This window comes from Leguminivora glycinivorella, chromosome 4, assembly GCF_023078275.1.
Source record: "Leguminivora glycinivorella isolate SPB_JAAS2020 chromosome 4, LegGlyc_1.1, whole genome shotgun sequence".
Classification (NCBI taxonomy): Eukaryota; Metazoa; Arthropoda; class Insecta; order Lepidoptera; family Tortricidae; genus Leguminivora; species Leguminivora glycinivorella.
The window spans coordinates 16,242,362-16,260,887 of record NC_062974.1 but is presented as its reverse complement, the minus strand read 5'-3'; the positions used below and the strand labels follow the sequence as shown (position 1 = coordinate 16,260,887).

Genomic DNA, 18,526 nt, shown 5'->3' with positions numbered 1-18,526 from the left:
AATAGAATGCCAAGCTATAACTGTCCGCTCTCTGTCTCTAGCTCTAGCTCTAACTAGTCTGGAAACAAGCATTTTTTGTATACACACGAGACATGCTAGTTTTAGTAGTTTGCTTTCCTGGCTTTAAAACTAGCTTCGTGTATTCTGGCCGTAACAATTGTCACAAAACGGAACTATTTATAACCCATTCACTGCCACCAATGCTTCTATTTTCGTTACTTTCACCAGTGTGCCTTCAACGCACCTAGACGCGTTCATAGTAAGTACAGACTTTCATCCAGTGCCTTCAACGCATTATGAGTTCTGCATTTTGAAATGTTCCTGTGTGAATTAGTATGAACTCAGTTATGTGCGTTGGAGGCACTCGGTAATAGTCGGTTGAACTCACATTCTCCGTTTCGGGCACACAGCAAAGTGTGAAACCAAAAGAAGATGGCAGTGCAATAGTGCATGCCTTAATGCTATATTTTGTTAGAGTAACTAAAACTATATAAAATTAAAACTAGGTATCATTACTACCATTACAGGTGTTCAACATGTTAAAGAAAAAAAAAGTTGTAGTAAGGGTGTTTTATTAAAGAAAATTGGCATTAACATACTAAATGTATCAATTAATATTTAATTTATAAAATGACAAAATTATGCGTAGTCAATAAACCAAAGTCAAGAAAGTGAAACCAAGTATTTGTGCCCCATAATTGCAAAATATTTGATTTATAAAAGCTTCAGAAATTATACATAAATTACATATCTTTAAATTATTAGATACAAAGTAAAAATGAAACTATATTAGAGTATGAGAACATTAAATTTAAAGTACAATGCTAGTATCTTTATCCCATTTATCGCGATGGGAATGTGGAGGAGTGTTTTCACAATCTCCGATAACTCCCACAGCTTTTGAGATGCTTCTCAGGGACGTGCTACTAGCTGCCGGTACAAATTTAGATTTTGATAATGATTTCAGTCTTGGGATATGTGAAACTTTTTTGCCAGTGATTGGGCATTTATTGTCATACAATGTATTGGCAGATTTAGAGCGACCATGGGCATTTTCCCCCTTATTTTTCATACATGACAAAGGAGTCCTGGAGCCACCTGAGCCCGCTGATCGAGATTTCTTGGGAGTTTCATGGGGTCCTTCTTCATCTTCATAGATGAGAATTCCATCTGAGTTCTTCCCAGATCCTTTTGTAATGCAATTAATTAGCTCTGCATTGGTATTCTGCAGAACCTTAATAAGTGTGTCATCAGACATATCTTCAACATTGTCATCAGTCTTATCTTCTGCTTTTGAAATCACAATAGGAGTTCTTTCTATTCCATTAGTGGGGGATCTTGGGTCTTGAGGTAAAACTTTAAATTTAGCATAATTCATTAATTTCTGTTCATCATCACTATTATTATTGTTGCTCTTTGATTCTTCACTGTCCTCTTCATATTCTTCTTCAATACTTTCTTCTATTTTTTCATCAAAGTCAAAGTTTGTCTCTAGTAATTTTTTTGGTTTGCCAATGCAGTCCTTAGTAGCATTTTCAATGCTGTCACTTGAAGCTGTGGATGAGCCCAACGGCTCTTCCACATCCTTAATAGTATCATTAAAAGTCAGATTTAGGAAACCATCACACAGGTTTTTAGGAACAATGTCAGGAATAGATTTTGGGATAAAACTTTCATCAGCTGAGCTATTATTGTGCAAACTAGGACTGCCACAACTGTCTATAGCTTCAGCTCTTAGTAAATTTTTGTCTTTCAGTTCTTCAGTGTTCAATCCTAAAACAATAGGTGTTCTCTCAAAGTCCTGAGTGGGTGAGCGAGGATCATAAGACTGTAGGTGATTTTTTATAACAGCAGATAGAATGGGATTGTTGTGAATAAGCTTGTCTTCGCCCTGGCCGTTTTCAAAGGTCTTCCGTAAGTCAACATTTTTAGTTATATTGTGCTTTGATCCGCCTTTACCCTGTAACAAAGGTATATTTTAAACAATTGAATTAAGTGGACACATGAAGCTAAGATAGACTTTCACAATGTAAAGTTTAAACTATACCAGTGTGGTAATGGGCAAATAAATTCATCACCCCTTCCTCCTTCGGGTTTTGTAGAACAGTAGTGAAAGCGACGGGTTAGCAACCTATCACTGCAATACCATTATTTTGTTTAATATCAACCTCATATTTGGTAAGAGTGGAAAACTTTAGCAGTTTCATGTGCTCTTTTAGAAAAAAACAGTCGTGAAATTATTTAAGAGTGTGTTTTTATGTATAATCCGAATGGAATGTATATGAACTGTTAAAACAAAACCATATTCCCATAAATAATTACCACAATTTTAAAGGCGGGAAAGCATTATTGTTGGGCTGTGTAAACTATTAAAATATACCATTAAACTAAAAATGTATAAGTACATAATAATTACCTGTACAGGTGTCCGCGAAATCTCTGGTGTAGGGGACCTTGGATCTGAATTGATATTAGTGTCATTTTTTTGGACCTGAACAGCTGCTTCATTTGTTACTTTGCTGGTGTTGCTTCCCATTGTCTTAGTGCATATAATAAATTTCTTAAACGAATTGCACTAGGCCACATTAAACATCGCACATATAACTTTTTTAGCTACTTACTACTACTAGAACTTTAACAACTTCCAGTGCAGAGACAAAAAAATTAAAATAGTAACGGTTGGATATGTCAAACTTGTTTCCTAATTTAAACGATGGTTGACAGTGACAGCGTTCACAATAGTACCATCCGCAGAAAAGTAAAAGATGGCTTTACACGAGGGGATCTGAATGATCACGTACCACAGAGCTTGGAACAGTTGGAACCACAAACTACTAAGAAGATACTACGTGTTGGAACCAATCACAGGCGATTATTAAAGCGTTCAGACAACTACTTGCAGAAAAAAAAATACTTCATACAAAACCAAGGTTTAAGCTAGGAACATACTACGCGGACGTCCGTCATAAAACGACCGCGACCGCGACCTATCAGTGTGCACGGAACAAAACATCCAGAGAGCCAGATTTCGATCGGACGTCCGTGCGCTCAAGGCCACGTCCGCGTCCGTCGACCGATAGTTTGCACGGTTATGTGTATTTCCATTGTCCAGATTCCCGTCCGCGGTCGATTTACGACGGACGTCCGCGTAGTGTGTTCCTAGCTTCAACAGCGGTTTAGGGTCGAATCTTGTTGATTTTAGTTTTAAATCCAGATTTGTGGACTGGCCTTAATTTGGTCCGGTCGTGTGGTATGTTGGTCAAAGATAATAGAATGTCTGGTCTATGGTAACATCGGTTATGTTGGTATTGACTATTCATTCATAGACAAAGATAGTCTGCACTGCTGAAGTCGTAAAGTTGTACCACATCTCGGACACTGGCGATCAATTATATGAAAAAGGCGCGTTCCTAGCACACATTCTTATTCCTATTTTGAATTAGCCGGAATCGCCGGAATTATTGTAAGCAAAAGTGTGGCCAGTGCTATAAAAAAAATTGCACCATTCAAGTGCTTTAGTTATACTTCCGTGATTCAAGGTATGGAAGTGAATTTTAATAGCTAATTAAAACCGTCTTCAAATGCGATGGTGATAATATGGTGGTTATAAATTTAATTATTGGTTTTGTAAGTATCTGATATGACAGAACTTCGTCAATTTTGGACCGATTTTTATATTGACTTGACTTGCATGGGATCATAACATAATATAACAGTCATTGTGTTCGATCGCTTCACGATTTTAAGTATGTAATAGAGTGACCGTTAATAACTAGTTAAAAGTAATTCGATTTTCTCTCGGCCCTTGCTATGAGAACCCCTGACTTGAGCTGCACGTGTTACTGTGACAGCAGTTTATTTACGTTTATTCCGTTCAATTCGTAATTGGATTATAAGTTCTTTTAGTTGTATGGAAAAACCTGACGGACATAAGTGTATCTTGCATACCTATATGGGAAATAAATAAATATAATAAGGTCGTCTAGGTGAACGCGTACCATGCTTGTATGAGATATGACAGGTCGACTGTTCGCGTTTTTGACAGGCGGTAACTGTGAGGTAACCGAGGGGGTGGGCGGCACTTTCAGCGGGGAGCGGGAGTGGCCATACTGTACGATAGTACTCTTTATTATACTGTGGTTGTACTGTACACGACTGGGAGAGCATGGGGAGAGCTAACTTATGATTGTTATGAAAGTATCGTTTATAAAAATGTGAGTATGTTTAGTAAAACGTCCCACTTTGTCGGTTACCATTAACCCTTTAACCGCCAGAGCCTGATATATAAGACATCACATATCCAGCTCATTCCGCCATAGTCTGATAAATAAGACAAAGATCTGATTTGGTTTTTACAGCCCATTTATAACTCCCATAACTATGCCAACCTTACTCTGCGTGGTACAATACCTGTCGGTGGCGACACGAGCACGCTCGATCAAAAATTTCTGGCGGTTAAGGCGAGAGTTACTTGTATCTTTATATGAATAAACTGACAAAGCGGCTTTATAGCAATCGACAAAGTGGGACATTTTCCCTTGCACACTCACAAATGTTATTCTGGCAATTAAAGTAGGTATAACGTCACAGTAAAGAATGCAATCAGTATTAATGTATTTTTATTTTATTTCCAAATTTTTATATAAATACAAACCTGAACAAAATCCCAGAGTTGATGTGTTAGAGTCTGTGCGGAAAGAGAAGAGTCGACTCTTCTACGTCAGAACCAGAACAAACTGTAGTACATGGAGGAAATATGAATGCATTTCTTATTAATTACTTAATTACATCAGGTTTAAGTTTGCACAATGTAATAATAAGTAATTTGGTTAAATTTACTAGATTAAATCTAAGATTGCTTGATATTCCTTTTTCGAATTAGCCCACAGGTGAGAGCGTGCGTCCAAGAGCCTCGGCGGCAAACAGGCGTCACGCGTGTGCTTCTAAAGCCGCGCATACACTTGACACGGCAGCGTGAGCCTTCCGCAAGTCCTTTGCCGTTGCCAACTGTAGCGCCTTGGCAGCTGACGCGTCCTCGCTCGGGCGGCGGGGGAAACTCGCACCATGTCTTGGCTGTGGAATGATAAAAAAAAAACACCTGTTTAGCTGTAAGCAAGAGCCAAGAGTTCATATAAAATAGATGGGCCTCTCTCATGGATAACCTCTCATACTACTGGACACAGTCTCGTAGATTTTATAAGCATTGTGTAAGTATAACACTATAGAGATCCTAAGATAAGGTCTAGTTTACACTTCGGGTTGGAAGGTCAGATGGCAGTCGCTTTCGTAAAAACTAGTGCCTACGCCAAATCTTGGGATTAGTTGTCAAAGAGGACCCCAGGCTCCCATGAGCCGTGGCAAAATGCCGGGATAACGCAAGGAGGATATAACACTATAGAGATCCTATCTTGTTATATACAATGCTTGAAAGACGCAGGCCAACAGGGTTATCCAGATGAAGGCGAAGGAAGATTTACTCAATAGTAAGGATACCTATATAATAAACGCATGAGGCGTCACGAGCAAGCGTCTAACCCCGGCCCACCTGGGGAAGGCCCGAAGGGGGAAGCATACAGCTGCCGTGTGTGGTCAAAGGATCCTATCTCGAATTGGACTATATAGCCACAAACGTAAGTGTCGCAAGGATGCTGCTTAAATCATCTGTTATAGATGCAAAGACCTATTATTACTATCAAAGACATGTAACTCCGTATAGACAGATAAAGTCTAAGAAAAAAACGTAGGTACCTCAGTACCATACAGAAAAAGGTACGGTGGCCTAGATGGCATTACAACTTTGAGGTACGCTCAGCTAGGTGGCGCTAATATTAATATTTGACATTTTAACACATATCAAGCTAACAATATAGGCCAAATTGTCAAAACTGAGGTTCAAAAGACAGTAACTCTCTATAATGCTCGATCCTCTTTTTTATTATTAAGGATATATGATTTAGGTACTCCACCTTTGCAAACCGGAAGGTCTCCTTTCCACCGCAGACCGTCCCCACACACTTGCGTCGTCGGCCCACTCAGCTCGAGGTGTTTGTTGGCGCAAGTGAAGTTACATTGCTTGTTCTGGTCCCAGCAGTGGGCTACCAAGTGCTTCGGTGTCACACAACCTTGGGTGACGACGTGCACCTGCATTTTACATAGCTGGAGATTCTGAAAGAAAAAAGAATACTAATGTAAAGAATACCTCGTATGAGTTACCTATACGAGTATATGTAATATTAATATGTTTAAGGCTTCTAACATAGTCTTAAGTATTTGGAGTTTCAGGCGTTCATAGGCTTACCATCTGGCTGGCCGTATACTCGTTTGCCATTGATGTAGATTAAAAAATAAAATTGCTGCGTATATCTAATTATCTATTTGACCTATATGGCTGCAACCCTTACCTTGTTTTTATACATTATCCGACCAACGATCATGTGAGACCCTTGTTCCAGCAAAGAGCCAATCTTCGGTCCGTACATGTGCACAAATCTTGCATTTCTTGATGCTTTCCGTCCCGAGCATGCTCGAAGAGTTGGGCTCTGCAGCACGACTCGTCCTGATGACGCTTTTGCTACCAATGTTAGGTCATGTGGGCATTTTACACATATGCTAACATCTGTAAAAATATATCCAAGAATGTACTTAAAAAAATTGGGTACCTACGAGTAATAAAAGTTTGGTTAGTTCTGCGCCTAAGTAAACTTTCGGCTCACGGTAATAAACGTTTCAAGGTCCAGTTGTATGTAGCTATGAGGATTGTAGTTGAAAATAAAAACCTACTAAGTACTCTTGGGTTTTAAAAAAATCAATCAGTACCACCTACCGTGAGCCTGAGCAGCAAAACTGTCCACGTCTTTAGACCGTATTCGAGAAAGCTCCGCCCGTTCACCAGCTCGCACGACATCTCTGCCAGGATACACGAAAGTCACCTCTTCATTCACTTTTTCCCTAACATGCTCGTTAAGATACGCATCAGACTGGTAGTACAGTCGCGGGTCTTCGCGTGGTTGGTGGACTTTGACCGGAGTCTTGGAGGTTTCTGCGGCATAAGTAGGGGGTACCGGCGCGCGCTGGTACCAGCTGCTATGATCGTCATAATCATTGCTCCTTAGTATTGTATTTTCTTGCAACTTTTCGAGTGGCACTTGATTTGAGATCTGTTTAACTCTGAAAACAGACGCAGGTGATATTTTAGTCTGTTTAGTTCCTTATCTATCGACGCCACTTCAATAACCTGTAAATATTTAGCCAAGAAGTTTACCTATTTACAAACGTGGAATGTTCCACTCAGTCGTTCTGTGCAATACCTATTGCGCATTGACGCAGGTACTATTTCGGTCCAATCGAAAACTATTATCGGTGAAATATTTCCCTGATAAATTATATCTCGATTTATTTACAGTTTCTACTATCCACATTTCACCGAGATGCTGATAAATTGCGCTAAGATCTTTAAGTAAACAAACAGTTTCGGTTCGTAAGTGTAATCAAAACAGAACAAAGTAGGTATTTTGGTTATAAGTAATTTGTTACTTTGTGTGTTGCAGATTTAAAATACATACTTAGTTGCTGTTACTCACTACTACATAATAATTTTTTTTTTTTACATTTTCCTTCAAAATTCTTTTTTTTTACAAAAAAATTATAAAAAATAGTTTATTTACGTTCAATTTGATCTCGTTCTAACGATACCCCACTTGATCTAGTAACTTGAAATTTACAGTTTGGCCCCCTTTCATTTTGGCCATTTTTGGTACGGAACCCTAAAAAGATTAGAAAATTATTATGATCTAGGTACCATTATTTTTATCCCATCTTCCTAAATGAAATTCTACTCTTAAAAGTATAACATGCCGTAGCCCCGCACATGTGCAATGTAAATACATTTGAATGTTATTTGGAGAGATGATGGAAGCGTCGATTATTGTAGCAGATGTAACTGCGAGCGAATGCGAGTGTCGCGAGCGTGCCAAGCCAAGTGCGTCAACACTAACCTGTTGATGTCTATGTCCGTGCGACGGCCTAGAGCTCCTGAAAGTTTTACAAAGTTAGTACAAAATATAAACTAAACCAGTGGTGGACAATTTTTTATTTCGGGCCAAAGTTGGAGGGAGTTTTAAGAACCAAAAATGTATTTTTATTATTGGGTTGGTAAGAAAGTAATGAGCGATCGATTGAATTCCACATAAAATTTTTGAGAGAGTTCTAGAATCTTCTATGGTCGAAAGTATATAAAGGGCGAGTCGCACAGTTTCTCGTCAGTCATTCACTAGCTGTCGCCGAGCTAATATAAGGAAGAAAATGGACGAATTAAAAGTGCATGTAAGGCATTGCTTACTATATGAATTTCAGTCTGGCCATTCAGCCGCCGAAGCAGTGCGTAATATATGTCAGCGTGTTGTTCCTGAAGTTGTATCTGAGACCACGGCGAAACGATGGTTCCAGTGGTTTCGTAGTGGCGACTTTTCATTATCAGATCAACCTAAGTCTGGTCGACCGGTGAAGATTGATGTAGCCAAATTAAAAACCTTAATTGAAGGAGATCCGAGGCTAACGAGTCGTACTCTTGCTACCGAGTTAGGCTGCTCTCATGTCACCATAGAAACACATTTACACGAGTTGGGAAAAAACTACAAATACAGTGTTTGGATACCGCACGAACTTGATAGAGATCAACTAAACCGCCGTGCCGATATCTGCATACAACTTCTGTCTTTTCGCCGCACATTCAACTGGTTGGACCATCTTATCACTGGAGATGAAAAATGGGTCTTATATATAAATCACACACGCAAACGTCAGTGGCTAGCTCCAAACGAAAAAGGAATAGAGGCACCAAAAACAGAGCCTCACCCGAAAAAAGTTATGCTGTCCGTTTGGTGGGATATTCATGGTATTATTCACTGGGAACTCCCACCAAGTGGAATGACTGTTACCGCATCAGTATACTGTAATCAGCTTGAAAATTTAAACCAAAAAATCTGTCAGAATCGTCCACAGCATGTTAAAGTTTTTTTCTTACACGGCAATGCTCGCCCACACATTGCAAAAGTGACTCGGCTAAAGCTATTGGAGCTAGGTTGGAAAGTGATACCTCATCCACCGTACTCTCCAGACTTGGCACCTACGGATTACGCATTGTTCAGATCGCTAAGCAATGCCTTGAATGAAAAAAAGTTCGATGATCAAGCCCATCTACGACAGTACATAGCTGAGTTTTTTGAATCTAAACCTAAGAACTTCTTCGCCGATGCTATTCATTCTTTACCAGAACGATGGAGACAAGTAGTAGATAACGAAGGCCGTTATATTTTTGATAAATGATTAAAACAATAAATTAAATAAAAATTACAATATTGGTTATGATTCGCTCATTACTTTCTTACCAACCCAATACAATGCTGCCACATGCCATGCCACACACACAATTCTGAAGGACCGGTGGAGGGCCGGATTAAACCTTTCGCGGGTAAAAGTAGGTACAGTACTTTGCCCACCACTGAACTAAACTATAACACTAGAGCACTGTAAGCTTCAGTCTTACGGTAAGCATAAAAAATGTAAAAGTGAAAATTGCGGGGTGAATTCACCAACTTTCGTTTTTAATAGACTTATTTTAAATATATTATCTGGAATATCTGTAGGTATAGAAACAAAATCGCAGAATTACAATAAATATATAGAGAAAATTTATTTTCTTCTTAAGTTGTTCTGAACTTTGAAAGCTTATCAATACAACATTAACAACATTATAGATTTAAAAAATCTTTTTAATATTATAAAAAAAAATTCAAACTTTGTAATCAGCTTGTAACAATAAAACTTACCAAATACGCCAACAATCAACAAAGTAGCAAAAATCTTCATAATTATTCGGTACGGATCATTTGCGACTTTAGCATTAGTGTTTTTAACAAAGGCCCGGTAAACAGGTTAATAAAATATCACGTTTATACGTTTTTTCTTCAAAAATAATAAAAATCCGGAAAATTTGCAGTGCGCAACTTCGACCGGCCAATGTTTGCAAAAAGCGCGCGAGAACTACTCTCAAAAGTCGCCTAGTCTGAAACCTGGTTTAGGAAATCAACCTTGAAACTTGAAACTAAACATTCAAGCTATCTCGCTCACGCTTCAGCTGAAACAGTATCGAGCAAAAGAGACCATACGAATATTGCCTACAATTTAAAACTTGGGTTTACACTATTTCATAGTTATGTGGGCGGATGCAATCGTTTGCCAGGTTTTTTTTTTTCAATTAGTAATAAATACTGTAATATTATGTATGAATTGTGTTGCGGCATTAGTATTTTGTACCTACTAGATACACCACGTATAAACGTCGTAACAACTATGGAAAACTCCTACAAATATTTACAGTAATCTCGCGCCCCGAATGTCAAAGCAATACCTACCTACTGAAATTCAATGGCTGTTATGCTTATTATGTTTGGGCAGGGTAAAGCTGTGTTGTGATGGATTGATGATCGAACTGACTTGTCGACCTGTCATCGTAGACAAAAAGCATTTTTTACCTCGGCTAATAAGCGTAGAAATAATCTCCAGACTTTTACGACTATGTTCTTGCTGCCAAGATAAATAGTAAGTAGAATTATCAATACATATGAAAATAATTTGAAACCATATGTAATTATTAGAGTTCTTGGCTACGCTTTCACTACGATTCTAAATGATGTGATGCTCTGCAGCAACCCCACTTTACATTTTGGGTCTTTAGGGTTTCGTACTAAAAAGTTACAAAATTATGGCATAAGTAGGGGGTTGCTGGGAGGATCCTCTCCAGCAACCCCAATTTCATTTGGCTTTTACTCCTAAACTAAAGGGGTACAAATTATTTCAAGTAAGTACAAATTCAGCACCTATTGTGTACTAAATCCTCGTATAATAAAAAAACCTAAAATGCAAAGTGGGGTTGCTGGAGAGCATCACATTCTGAATGGGGAAGATATTATCAATGGATGTAATGTAGAGTCTTTGTCTCGAACCCAACACTGAATGAAAGAGATAAAATGCATTAAATGAAAGAGATCAAATGTTAGTCAGGTATTTAAATACCCAAAAACAAACATATATTTCAAATCATAATAAGTTGCAAAACTCAATAGTCACACGAAACTGGATTTCATATTTCTGTAAACGTTGTCCAACGCTACAGACGCACATCTCCGAACAATACTCAGCCCTTGTAGATAGGACCCATATGCAAGCACGACATCACCTCATAATGCTCAGCCCGTATAGGCAGGACCTATCAAAACTGATTGCACGTCAAGAAGCAGCAGACAGACGCATATCATAAATCACTTCACAATGCTCAGCCCGTATAGGTAGGGCTCAGAACTTATTGCACGTCTGGAAGCAGCACGGATGGTAGGGCGGGCTGGGACAGGTGAAGGTCTGGCAGGGGGAGACGGCGGGGCAGCACTCGCCAGGGTACCACACGGTGCGGGCGTAGCGTCCGCTGGGCCGCGTGCACGCGCCGTGATTGAAGCAGTGCGCCTTGCATGGCATGTCGTAGCGGCATGGCCTGGATAAAGGATGGATTGTTTATTTTTCTGTAGGTCGAACAAAGATGGGGAGCGGATAGTTTATTTATCTTTTGTAAAAAATTAATGATGTCAAAACAGGACCTTGTAATGAGCCCTTAAGTTCGTGCATTACAAAAAAAAATACTTATCACAATGAATATACTGTTCCATCTTCCATTGTGTTAAGGGGTTCAGTAGCAGGCAAATTGCCTTTTGAACGGCAACGGCTGGGGCTGTCGGTAGCGAGGTCTTTGAGGAGAGGAGCAAATAAACGTACTGTTCCATTGGAGCGTTAGTGGGTCCACTGCAGTAACAGGCACACTCCCTTGTGAACGGCTGAGGGCGGGGCTGCCCGTAGCGCGGCCGTTTGTAGTAGATGCTGTACTCGCCGCGTACGCAGCCGTACCTATAAAAAGACATGTGATGACAAGACAAGGTCAGACTGAAAACGCTTAGCGTAGACAGCAGGGAGCAATAGTGACAATGCAAGTAAAGATATAATATATACAGGTCAATGCATAACGGGACGGCCTTGTACCACGTGGAGGTGATCAGTGGAGAAGGATGCTGGCGCAAGTGGACTAGGCTGGAAGCAGCTAGAAATAGTCGCCCAGCATCGTGAAAAGTGGAAGATTCTTCTGAGAGCCCTATGCCCCTAATGAGGGATAACAGGATCACATCATCATCATTATCTATGCTTTGTAGATCAAACTTACAGCTTGTAGATAACAGGTAATACCTACAATTTTGTGATTCAATATATTCATATTTATTACCAATAAAATGAATATGAATATATTGAATAACAAAATTAGAACCCTATGGTTACGCTGGTAAAGTTACGCATATTCTACTTTTTAGTAATGTTCTATTTACTAGTATGAGAGTAACAAAATAAAGCATTGAAAAAAATCTTATGAACGAAGTATTTCTTCGCTTCAGACAAGTGAGCTTCAGCTTTCAGGTAGGCCAAGAATAAAATAAAAATAAACAAATACCTAGGACACGGCCGGCAGCATTCGTAACCTCGAGGTAATACAGACATTAGGCAGAAGCGCAGACCAATTCAGCAAATACTTGCAAAACTACAAAAGAAAAATAATAAAATACTTTCTCATCAAGTTATGATAAATAATTATGACCGCCTTCAAACCCACTAGTACTAACCGTGATACTTTTTAGTATTTCTCAGTTGTATTTTCCAATTTTTATGAAAATTTGAATTTTTATAGAATTTTTTGTATTTTTGTGTGATTTAGGTATAAAAAATTATAAAACTGACAAATTTAGATTTTTTTTGTCAAGAGTTGACTAGTGTTTTGTGCCAGTTGCATTTTTGCGAAGAGCAAAGAGGTGGTACGGAAGCAGAAATATGTTGTCTATGCCCTAGAATAGGGAACTTGACTGTAGTTAAAATAAAATATTTTATACCATGCACGAAATAAAGCATTAGATAATTATAAGAAAAACATGGACAGAAGTTATTTTTTAATCCAATTTCTTTTTAATAAGTCGGGTAGAAATATATAAAGTAACTGAGTTGACCGTGACGTCACTCAATTCGATTTCATATAAATTCCCATAGACCTATCATTTCGCTTCTATGTAAATTCCATATTAGCAAGTCGTTCAAATTCGTTTTGACAGTTCTTAAAAAGAAGCTGATTTGACAATCCTTAGATTAGGATTACACATAGTTGCATCCGGTTCATCATCCCAGGTTCGAAATATTAACAACTTTTGACTGTTGTCTTCAGTAAATAAATAGGTATACAAAAGTCAATCACGATTTCCCAGTATACAGGGATTTGGGAAGGGATTCCTGATCTTCTATCTTTAACTTATGCTTTCATGTAGGTTAGGTATAACAGGGCAGTTTCAGTCCGATCTTGGACCCATCCGATATCGGATGTGGAACCATTTTTTTTTTTAATATATTCAATGCGCCCGCGCTATCTTTGACATCCTTTCTACACCCGATATCGGATCGGATAATCTGAAAACACTAACCAGCACTGGTACCTAGCAGACCACATACAGAGGCAATCCAATGAAACAAGACTCAGTATTTTAAGGATAATATATTATGTATAATACGTATCAATGACACAAAGGATGAAAACAAAACGACCCTTTATTACATTCTATCATGATCTTCCGTACTCATCGCATACGACGTCATGAAGATGGAAGTAGTGAAGGTTACCGCCATTTATTGGGCTGAAACAAAAAAAAAACTGTTTTACATGTCAAAATTAAATTAGGTACGCAGATTCTTCAGGGTCGGCAATGCGTGAGTCAACTCTGGAGCTGTAAGCGTCCATAGGCTACGGAGACTGCTTTTCACCAGGCGGGCCTTATGCTTGTTTGTCACCATGAAGTATAAAAAAAATCTTAGTTAAAGCGGTAGAGGAAAATTAAATTTTTTTCAACGTTTTTTTTAATTGTAGGTCTATATCATATCATTTTGGAATAAAAATAGACCTAATGTTAAATTACTATATTAGGAAAAACTGTAAACACTTACGACAATTTTGCGCCGAGACACATTTTCCATTATACCTCCAGGTATCGCGTTTGCAATAACATCTGCACACTTCATCGGCGGCAGTGCCAGGGTTGAACGGAGGAGAGTTGAACCTATCGGCACAGTCTTCCCATTGGTATTTTGAGCGGCATTCGTACACTTCATTTGCTCCCGTGCATTTTGGAGCTGTAAAATAAAGAACAAATAATTTTTAAGAAAAAAAAACCGCCTTCCTTTGGGGTTCTGGTGATCAATATTTTCAAATGTTGGATTATGTTATCAATTCGTCTGTATATTTTTTAATGTTTGTTATTCGATATCTCCGTCATTTCTGAACTAATTTTGAAATTTGGATGATTCTGAAGTACTTACAGATGAGAATGATTATCAGAACGGAACTCTAACCAGGGGCGGCTCACTCTTCATCAGCAGTTCCACTGCACCAAATGTCACTGTTCTGGACGTAAGTGCATGCTGTTCTTATAAAAATACCAAAGTCACTATAAGTGTGCCGTTCAGATTTGAGGAGTTCCGTTCTGACCATCATCAGCAGTTCCACTGCACCAAATGTCACTGTTCTGGACGTAAGTGCGTGCTATTCTTATAAAAATACCAAAGTCACTATAAGTGTGCCGTTCAGATTTGAGGAGTTCCATTCTGACCATCATCAGGAGTTCCACTGCACCAAATGTCACTATTCCGTACGTAAATGCATGCTGTTCTTTTAAAAACACAAAAATCACTATATGTATGCCTTTCAGATTTGAGGAGTTCCCTCGATTTCTCCAGGATCCCATCATCAGAACTGGGTTCTGAGAAAAATGGGACCAATCTGTATACATATACATTCAATAAAAAAAAAAAATTTCAAAATCGGTCCAGTAACGACGGAGATATCAAGGAACAAACATTAAAAAAAAAAACAGACGAATTGAGAACCCCTTCCCTTGAGATTTGGAAGGCGGTTAAAAAATACGAAAACAGAACAGATTTCTAAAAGGATAAATTAACTTTAAATTATGACTTTTAATGAATCTGGCATGTGAAAAATACTTTTCACCACACCCACAGGAAAAGTTAGGCTCTCTTGATACTTCAAAAACGAATAGCAAAGTAGTATTTTAACCACAAGAGAGCAAAGAAATCTCATACGAATTTTAACTTGACGCCCAAAGCTGCGATGAATTGTAGAATTGACGCGTAATTGACGATTTTGAATCATAAATGTTTGAACATTGACGAATTTGACTAAGTTTCATGTTTTACATTGCATTTAGTATTTTCCTTTTGTTGATAAAGTGAAAAAAATTGTTTCACTAGGTGGCAACATTTGTTTGTCCTACGTGCCTTAAAATGCAACGCTCAAGATTCCACATTCTGAATATTGGAATCTTTCGCTTGCTCGGGTATCAATATTGATATGTGCGGTTGAACAACAACTTTGAAAACAAATTACTTTTCCTAAAACTTTTTTATCCAAGTGAACTTACAACACTGTGATTTCGGTATGCATTTTCCATTCTTATCTCTTAAATAACCATCTTCGCAAACGCAACCTCCTGGGCACGGAGGTATTATTCTTGGACAACCTGATGGAGTCACCAGTTCTTGACATGTTTTTGGGTTACATTGACCGGCTGGACAGTCAATGTATATTTCATGCGATCCTTTGCACTGTTTTGCTGAGAAGAAAAAAAAATATTGTAAGTTGGTGTGGAGAAAAAAAATGGTGTTATGAAAGCCAAATTTAATATTAAAAGGTCGTTGTAAACTTCGCCGATAGAAGAATTGAGATGTAGGTAAGTGGGTGCCAAGTTCATTTGGGATGTAATGACAAATTTTAATGTACAGGCAAGGATGATTTATATAGGATTTACAATCTTCATACAAAGAATCGTACCTCCATTTTTTAGCGCCACCTATTAAATACTATCATAACTACACTGATGATGCCTACAAATTTACTTTTATCAAAATATGTATTGACGCACAGATGTCATATATACCATAGATCAAGCAAACGTATCTACTTAGCGTGTCAAATGAACTCAGTGAAATCCACTGAGTTGTCCGTCTTTACTCGCAGCTTGCAGCTTTCGGGCGTCAATTTTTGTAAGTTGAAGTCAACCAAAACATAAAAAATGCCTCGTTACGTGATGTTCAATTGCAACAACACAAAAATTATGAACAATCAAGAGCCTGAGACATATTTAAAATTACAGGCAAGAATCAACTTCAGTACAAAATTTGACACGCTCGGCCCCTATACAAATATATGAATTTGTTTCTTCTATCTAAATTAAGTTCTGTGTATTGACGTGATATCATATTCATGATATTAAAGTAAAAAAATATGTCATTTGTTCTTATAAAAAATAAAAACATGCAAAAATATTTGGAGAAAATATGATTTTGGCCACAGCCAGGCTGCGAAACAGCGCCATCTAGTTTTAAGCCTATAAGGCCCATATATTTCAGGGGTGCCTTTATTGTATGGGCTTTGTCAGTCCCGTATTAAATAGTTCTTGGTACAGGTAACCGTTTCTTGTTTTCCGTTAAATTCGACACGTCGGCGTCGTTAGATTCATTAACAGGAAGCACCTCGGTTCTTGTTAAATTCGAGTTAACCAGAAAATCAAAAACTGTTTCATAAAATATAAATTCCACATAATTAAGAAAGAAATAATTAGTTAACTTACAGTCATCTGATGAAGCGGAGACGAAAACAATAAAATATAAAATACAGGCAAGATACAAAACGCGAGCCATTTTGACTAAGACACGACTAGCGAGTTGTGAAGATGTTACAATACTAGTTGCACCACAACCAGATTTTACACTTGTAGTGGTTTATAAACCGTCCATGTTTGTTTTATCTTTAATGTGTGATATTGTGAATAATAGCGACCGAACGGGAATTGTTATTATTAAAATCGTGACAAACATATACGTTTTAGCAAAAAATTAGGGTACCGTAAAATAGTTTCTACTCCCGTACTGTTATTCGTCTCATACAGGGTCGTGCAATAGATCTTTAAAACCCTACATAAAAGATGTCAAGATAAGTCTATATCCCACCAAAAACATTCTGTAAAAAACTAGCCAAGTCTCGATGGAGCTGCTTGTTTATCTCTAAAAAGTAATGAAATCTAGACAAAGTCCTGCCAAGTCAAAGGTTCCTTACTGCGATTTCTTTATTATTATAGTTAAAGTTGTGTGACTTGGCCGTTGAAGTGTAGCGGTTCTGGCGACAGATTGGTGCAATGGTGTCATGGAGCACCTGGTTTTGTACCCTTGTGTACCCTTCAGGTTCTTAAATAGGGGCCTGAAAATGCGGCGAAATGGTTTCAGTAAAGGATGGTACGGCAGTGTTTTTGCTTCGCGCCCGACTTGGCTGGGGCACTACCGTGCCCCCAGATTTTATTCCCCGAAAATTCCGCATTTGTAGCAATGTGTTTCATTCAACATTCCATTTTGAGGTACGCAACCCTACAAGTTCGAAAAACTATGCATTTATCGGTAAAAGTTTATTGTACGGAACCTTCGTCGGAGGGTGCGTCCGACTCGCTCTTGGCCTCGAGGCTCTCGAGGTTGACGGATAGGGATTGCCTTAAAGCATAAAGTCCGCCCTTTTTGTAGATTTAGTTTTAGTCATGATTATTGACGTGATTTTTTTTTATTTTTTTTATACTACGTCGGTGGCAAACAAGTATACGGCCCGCCTGGTGTAAAGCGGTCACCGTAACCTATGGACGCCTGCAACTCAAACAGTGTCACATGCGCGTTGCCACCCCATTAGAAACCTGTACATTCCCTTTTGCTGTGTTAAGTACACAGCAAAAAGGAGTGTACAAGATTCAATTTAAACATTTAAAAATAGTTGTTTGTTATACAAGAGTGCAAGAGTGTTTGTATTTTAACGCCGAGTGTGGAATTGAAAAACGAGCAAGCGAAAGGATTCTAGAGGTATAGTTGAACCACGAGCGAAGCGAGTGGTTCGAGAATAGAATCCTGAGCTTGCGAGTTTTTCAATACACGAGAAGTAAAATACTGCACTCGTGTGTAACACAAAACTTTTCGCCCTCACTATAGCGAGGAAAGTACAACGCAAAAAACGCGTTTATCACTGCTTCCAGTAGTTCCACAGGTGATAAAACCTCTTCATCACTAGATTAACCCACTTTTATCAATTTTAAAGCAGAAAATGTGCCTCTATTCAAGGTCAAATTACTTTATCCACTAGTAGATAAAATGCGTTTTTACCCGCTGGTATTAAAGGACAAAACACGTGTTTCCGAGCTAGTGAGGGGAAAAAAATTGTAGGCATCATCAGTGTGGTTATGATAGTATTTAATAGGTGGCGCTAAAAAAATCAGGTACGATTCTTAGTATGAAGATTGTAAATCCTATACATATAGGTAAATCATCCTTAACAATAAGTATATTTTTTTAC

At 38.4% G+C, this 18,526-nt stretch overlaps 4 protein-coding genes across 4 annotated transcripts; all 4 read right to left on the bottom strand.

Annotated features, from left to right (window-relative positions):
- Nucleotides 1-555: 555 nt before the first annotated feature.
- LOC125225446 lies at nt 556-2,788 on the bottom strand. Its single transcript, XM_048129178.1, has 2 exons — nt 2,417-2,788; nt 556-1,960 (listed from the first exon to the last, which is right to left on the bottom strand). Exons 1-2 carry the CDS (start codon nt 2,534-2,536, stop codon nt 812-814), a joined length of 1,269 nt encoding a protein of 422 aa, XP_047985135.1. The 5' UTR covers nt 2,537-2,788; the 3' UTR covers nt 556-811.
- A 1,814-nt stretch (nt 2,789-4,602) lies between these two features.
- LOC125225397 lies at nt 4,603-10,040 on the bottom strand. The gene is made up of 6 exons (XM_048129100.1): nt 9,828-10,040; nt 7,995-8,031; nt 6,824-7,167; nt 6,402-6,616; nt 5,967-6,165; nt 4,603-5,073 (listed from the first exon to the last, which is right to left on the bottom strand). The coding sequence occupies exons 1-6, from the start codon at nt 9,865-9,867 to the stop codon at nt 4,850-4,852; spliced, it is 1,059 nt and encodes a 352-aa protein (XP_047985057.1). The 5' UTR covers nt 9,868-10,040; the 3' UTR covers nt 4,603-4,849.
- Nucleotides 10,041-11,051: 1,011 nt separating this feature from the next.
- Nucleotides 11,052-12,672, bottom strand: LOC125225848. The gene is made up of 3 exons (XM_048129719.1): nt 12,545-12,672; nt 11,824-11,952; nt 11,052-11,545 (listed from the first exon to the last, which is right to left on the bottom strand). The coding sequence occupies exons 1-3, from the start codon at nt 12,589-12,591 to the stop codon at nt 11,353-11,355; spliced, it is 369 nt and encodes a 122-aa protein (XP_047985676.1). The 5' UTR covers nt 12,592-12,672; the 3' UTR covers nt 11,052-11,352.
- Nucleotides 12,673-13,608: 936 nt separating this feature from the next.
- LOC125225565 (venom serine protease inhibitor-like) lies at nt 13,609-16,930 on the bottom strand. Its single transcript, XM_048129323.1, has 4 exons — nt 16,773-16,930; nt 15,564-15,755; nt 14,074-14,259; nt 13,609-13,766 (listed from the first exon to the last, which is right to left on the bottom strand). Exons 1-4 carry the CDS (start codon nt 16,840-16,842, stop codon nt 13,759-13,761), a joined length of 456 nt encoding a protein of 151 aa, XP_047985280.1. The 5' UTR covers nt 16,843-16,930; the 3' UTR covers nt 13,609-13,758.
- Nucleotides 16,931-18,526: the final 1,596 nt, after the last annotated feature.

Coding starts and splice junctions, on each gene's coding strand:
- LOC125225446 (XM_048129178.1), bottom strand. CDS start 2,536: ATGGGAAGCAACACCAGCAAAGTAACAAATGAAGCAGCTGTTCAGGTC. Junction 1,961..2,416: donor TTTCGCGGACACCTGTACAG/GTAATTATTATG, acceptor CCTTTGTTACAG/GGTAAAGGCGGATCAAAGCA.
- LOC125225397 (XM_048129100.1), bottom strand. CDS start 9,867: ATGAAGATTTTTGCTACTTTGTTGATTGTTGGCGTATTTG. Junction 6,166..6,401: donor GGATAATGTATAAAAACAAG/GTAAGGGTTGCA, acceptor TTTTTCTTTCAG/AATCTCCAGCTATGTAAAAT. Junction 5,074..5,966: donor AGACCTTCCGGTTTGCAAAG/GTGGAGTACCTA, acceptor ATCATTCCACAG/CCAAGACATGGTGCGAGTTT.
- LOC125225848 (XM_048129719.1), bottom strand. CDS start 12,591: ATGTCTGTATTACCTCGAGGTTACGAATGCTGCCGGCCGTGTCCTAG. Junction 11,953..12,544: donor TGCTGCCGGCCGTGTCCTAG/GTATTTGTTTAT, acceptor GTCTTTTTATAG/GTACGGCTGCGTACGCGGCG. Junction 11,546..11,823: donor ACTAACGCTCCAATGGAACA/GTACGTTTATTT, acceptor TCCTTTATCCAG/GCCATGCCGCTACGACATGC.
- LOC125225565 (XM_048129323.1), bottom strand. CDS start 16,842: ATGGCTCGCGTTTTGTATCTTGCCTGTATTTTATATTTTATTGTTTTC. Junction 15,756..16,772: donor CTCCGCTTCATCAGATGACT/GTAAGTTAACTA, acceptor TTTTCTTCTCAG/CAAAACAGTGCAAAGGATCG. Junction 14,260..15,563: donor CATACCGAAATCACAGTGTT/GTAAGTTCACTT, acceptor TTTATTTTACAG/CTCCAAAATGCACGGGAGCA.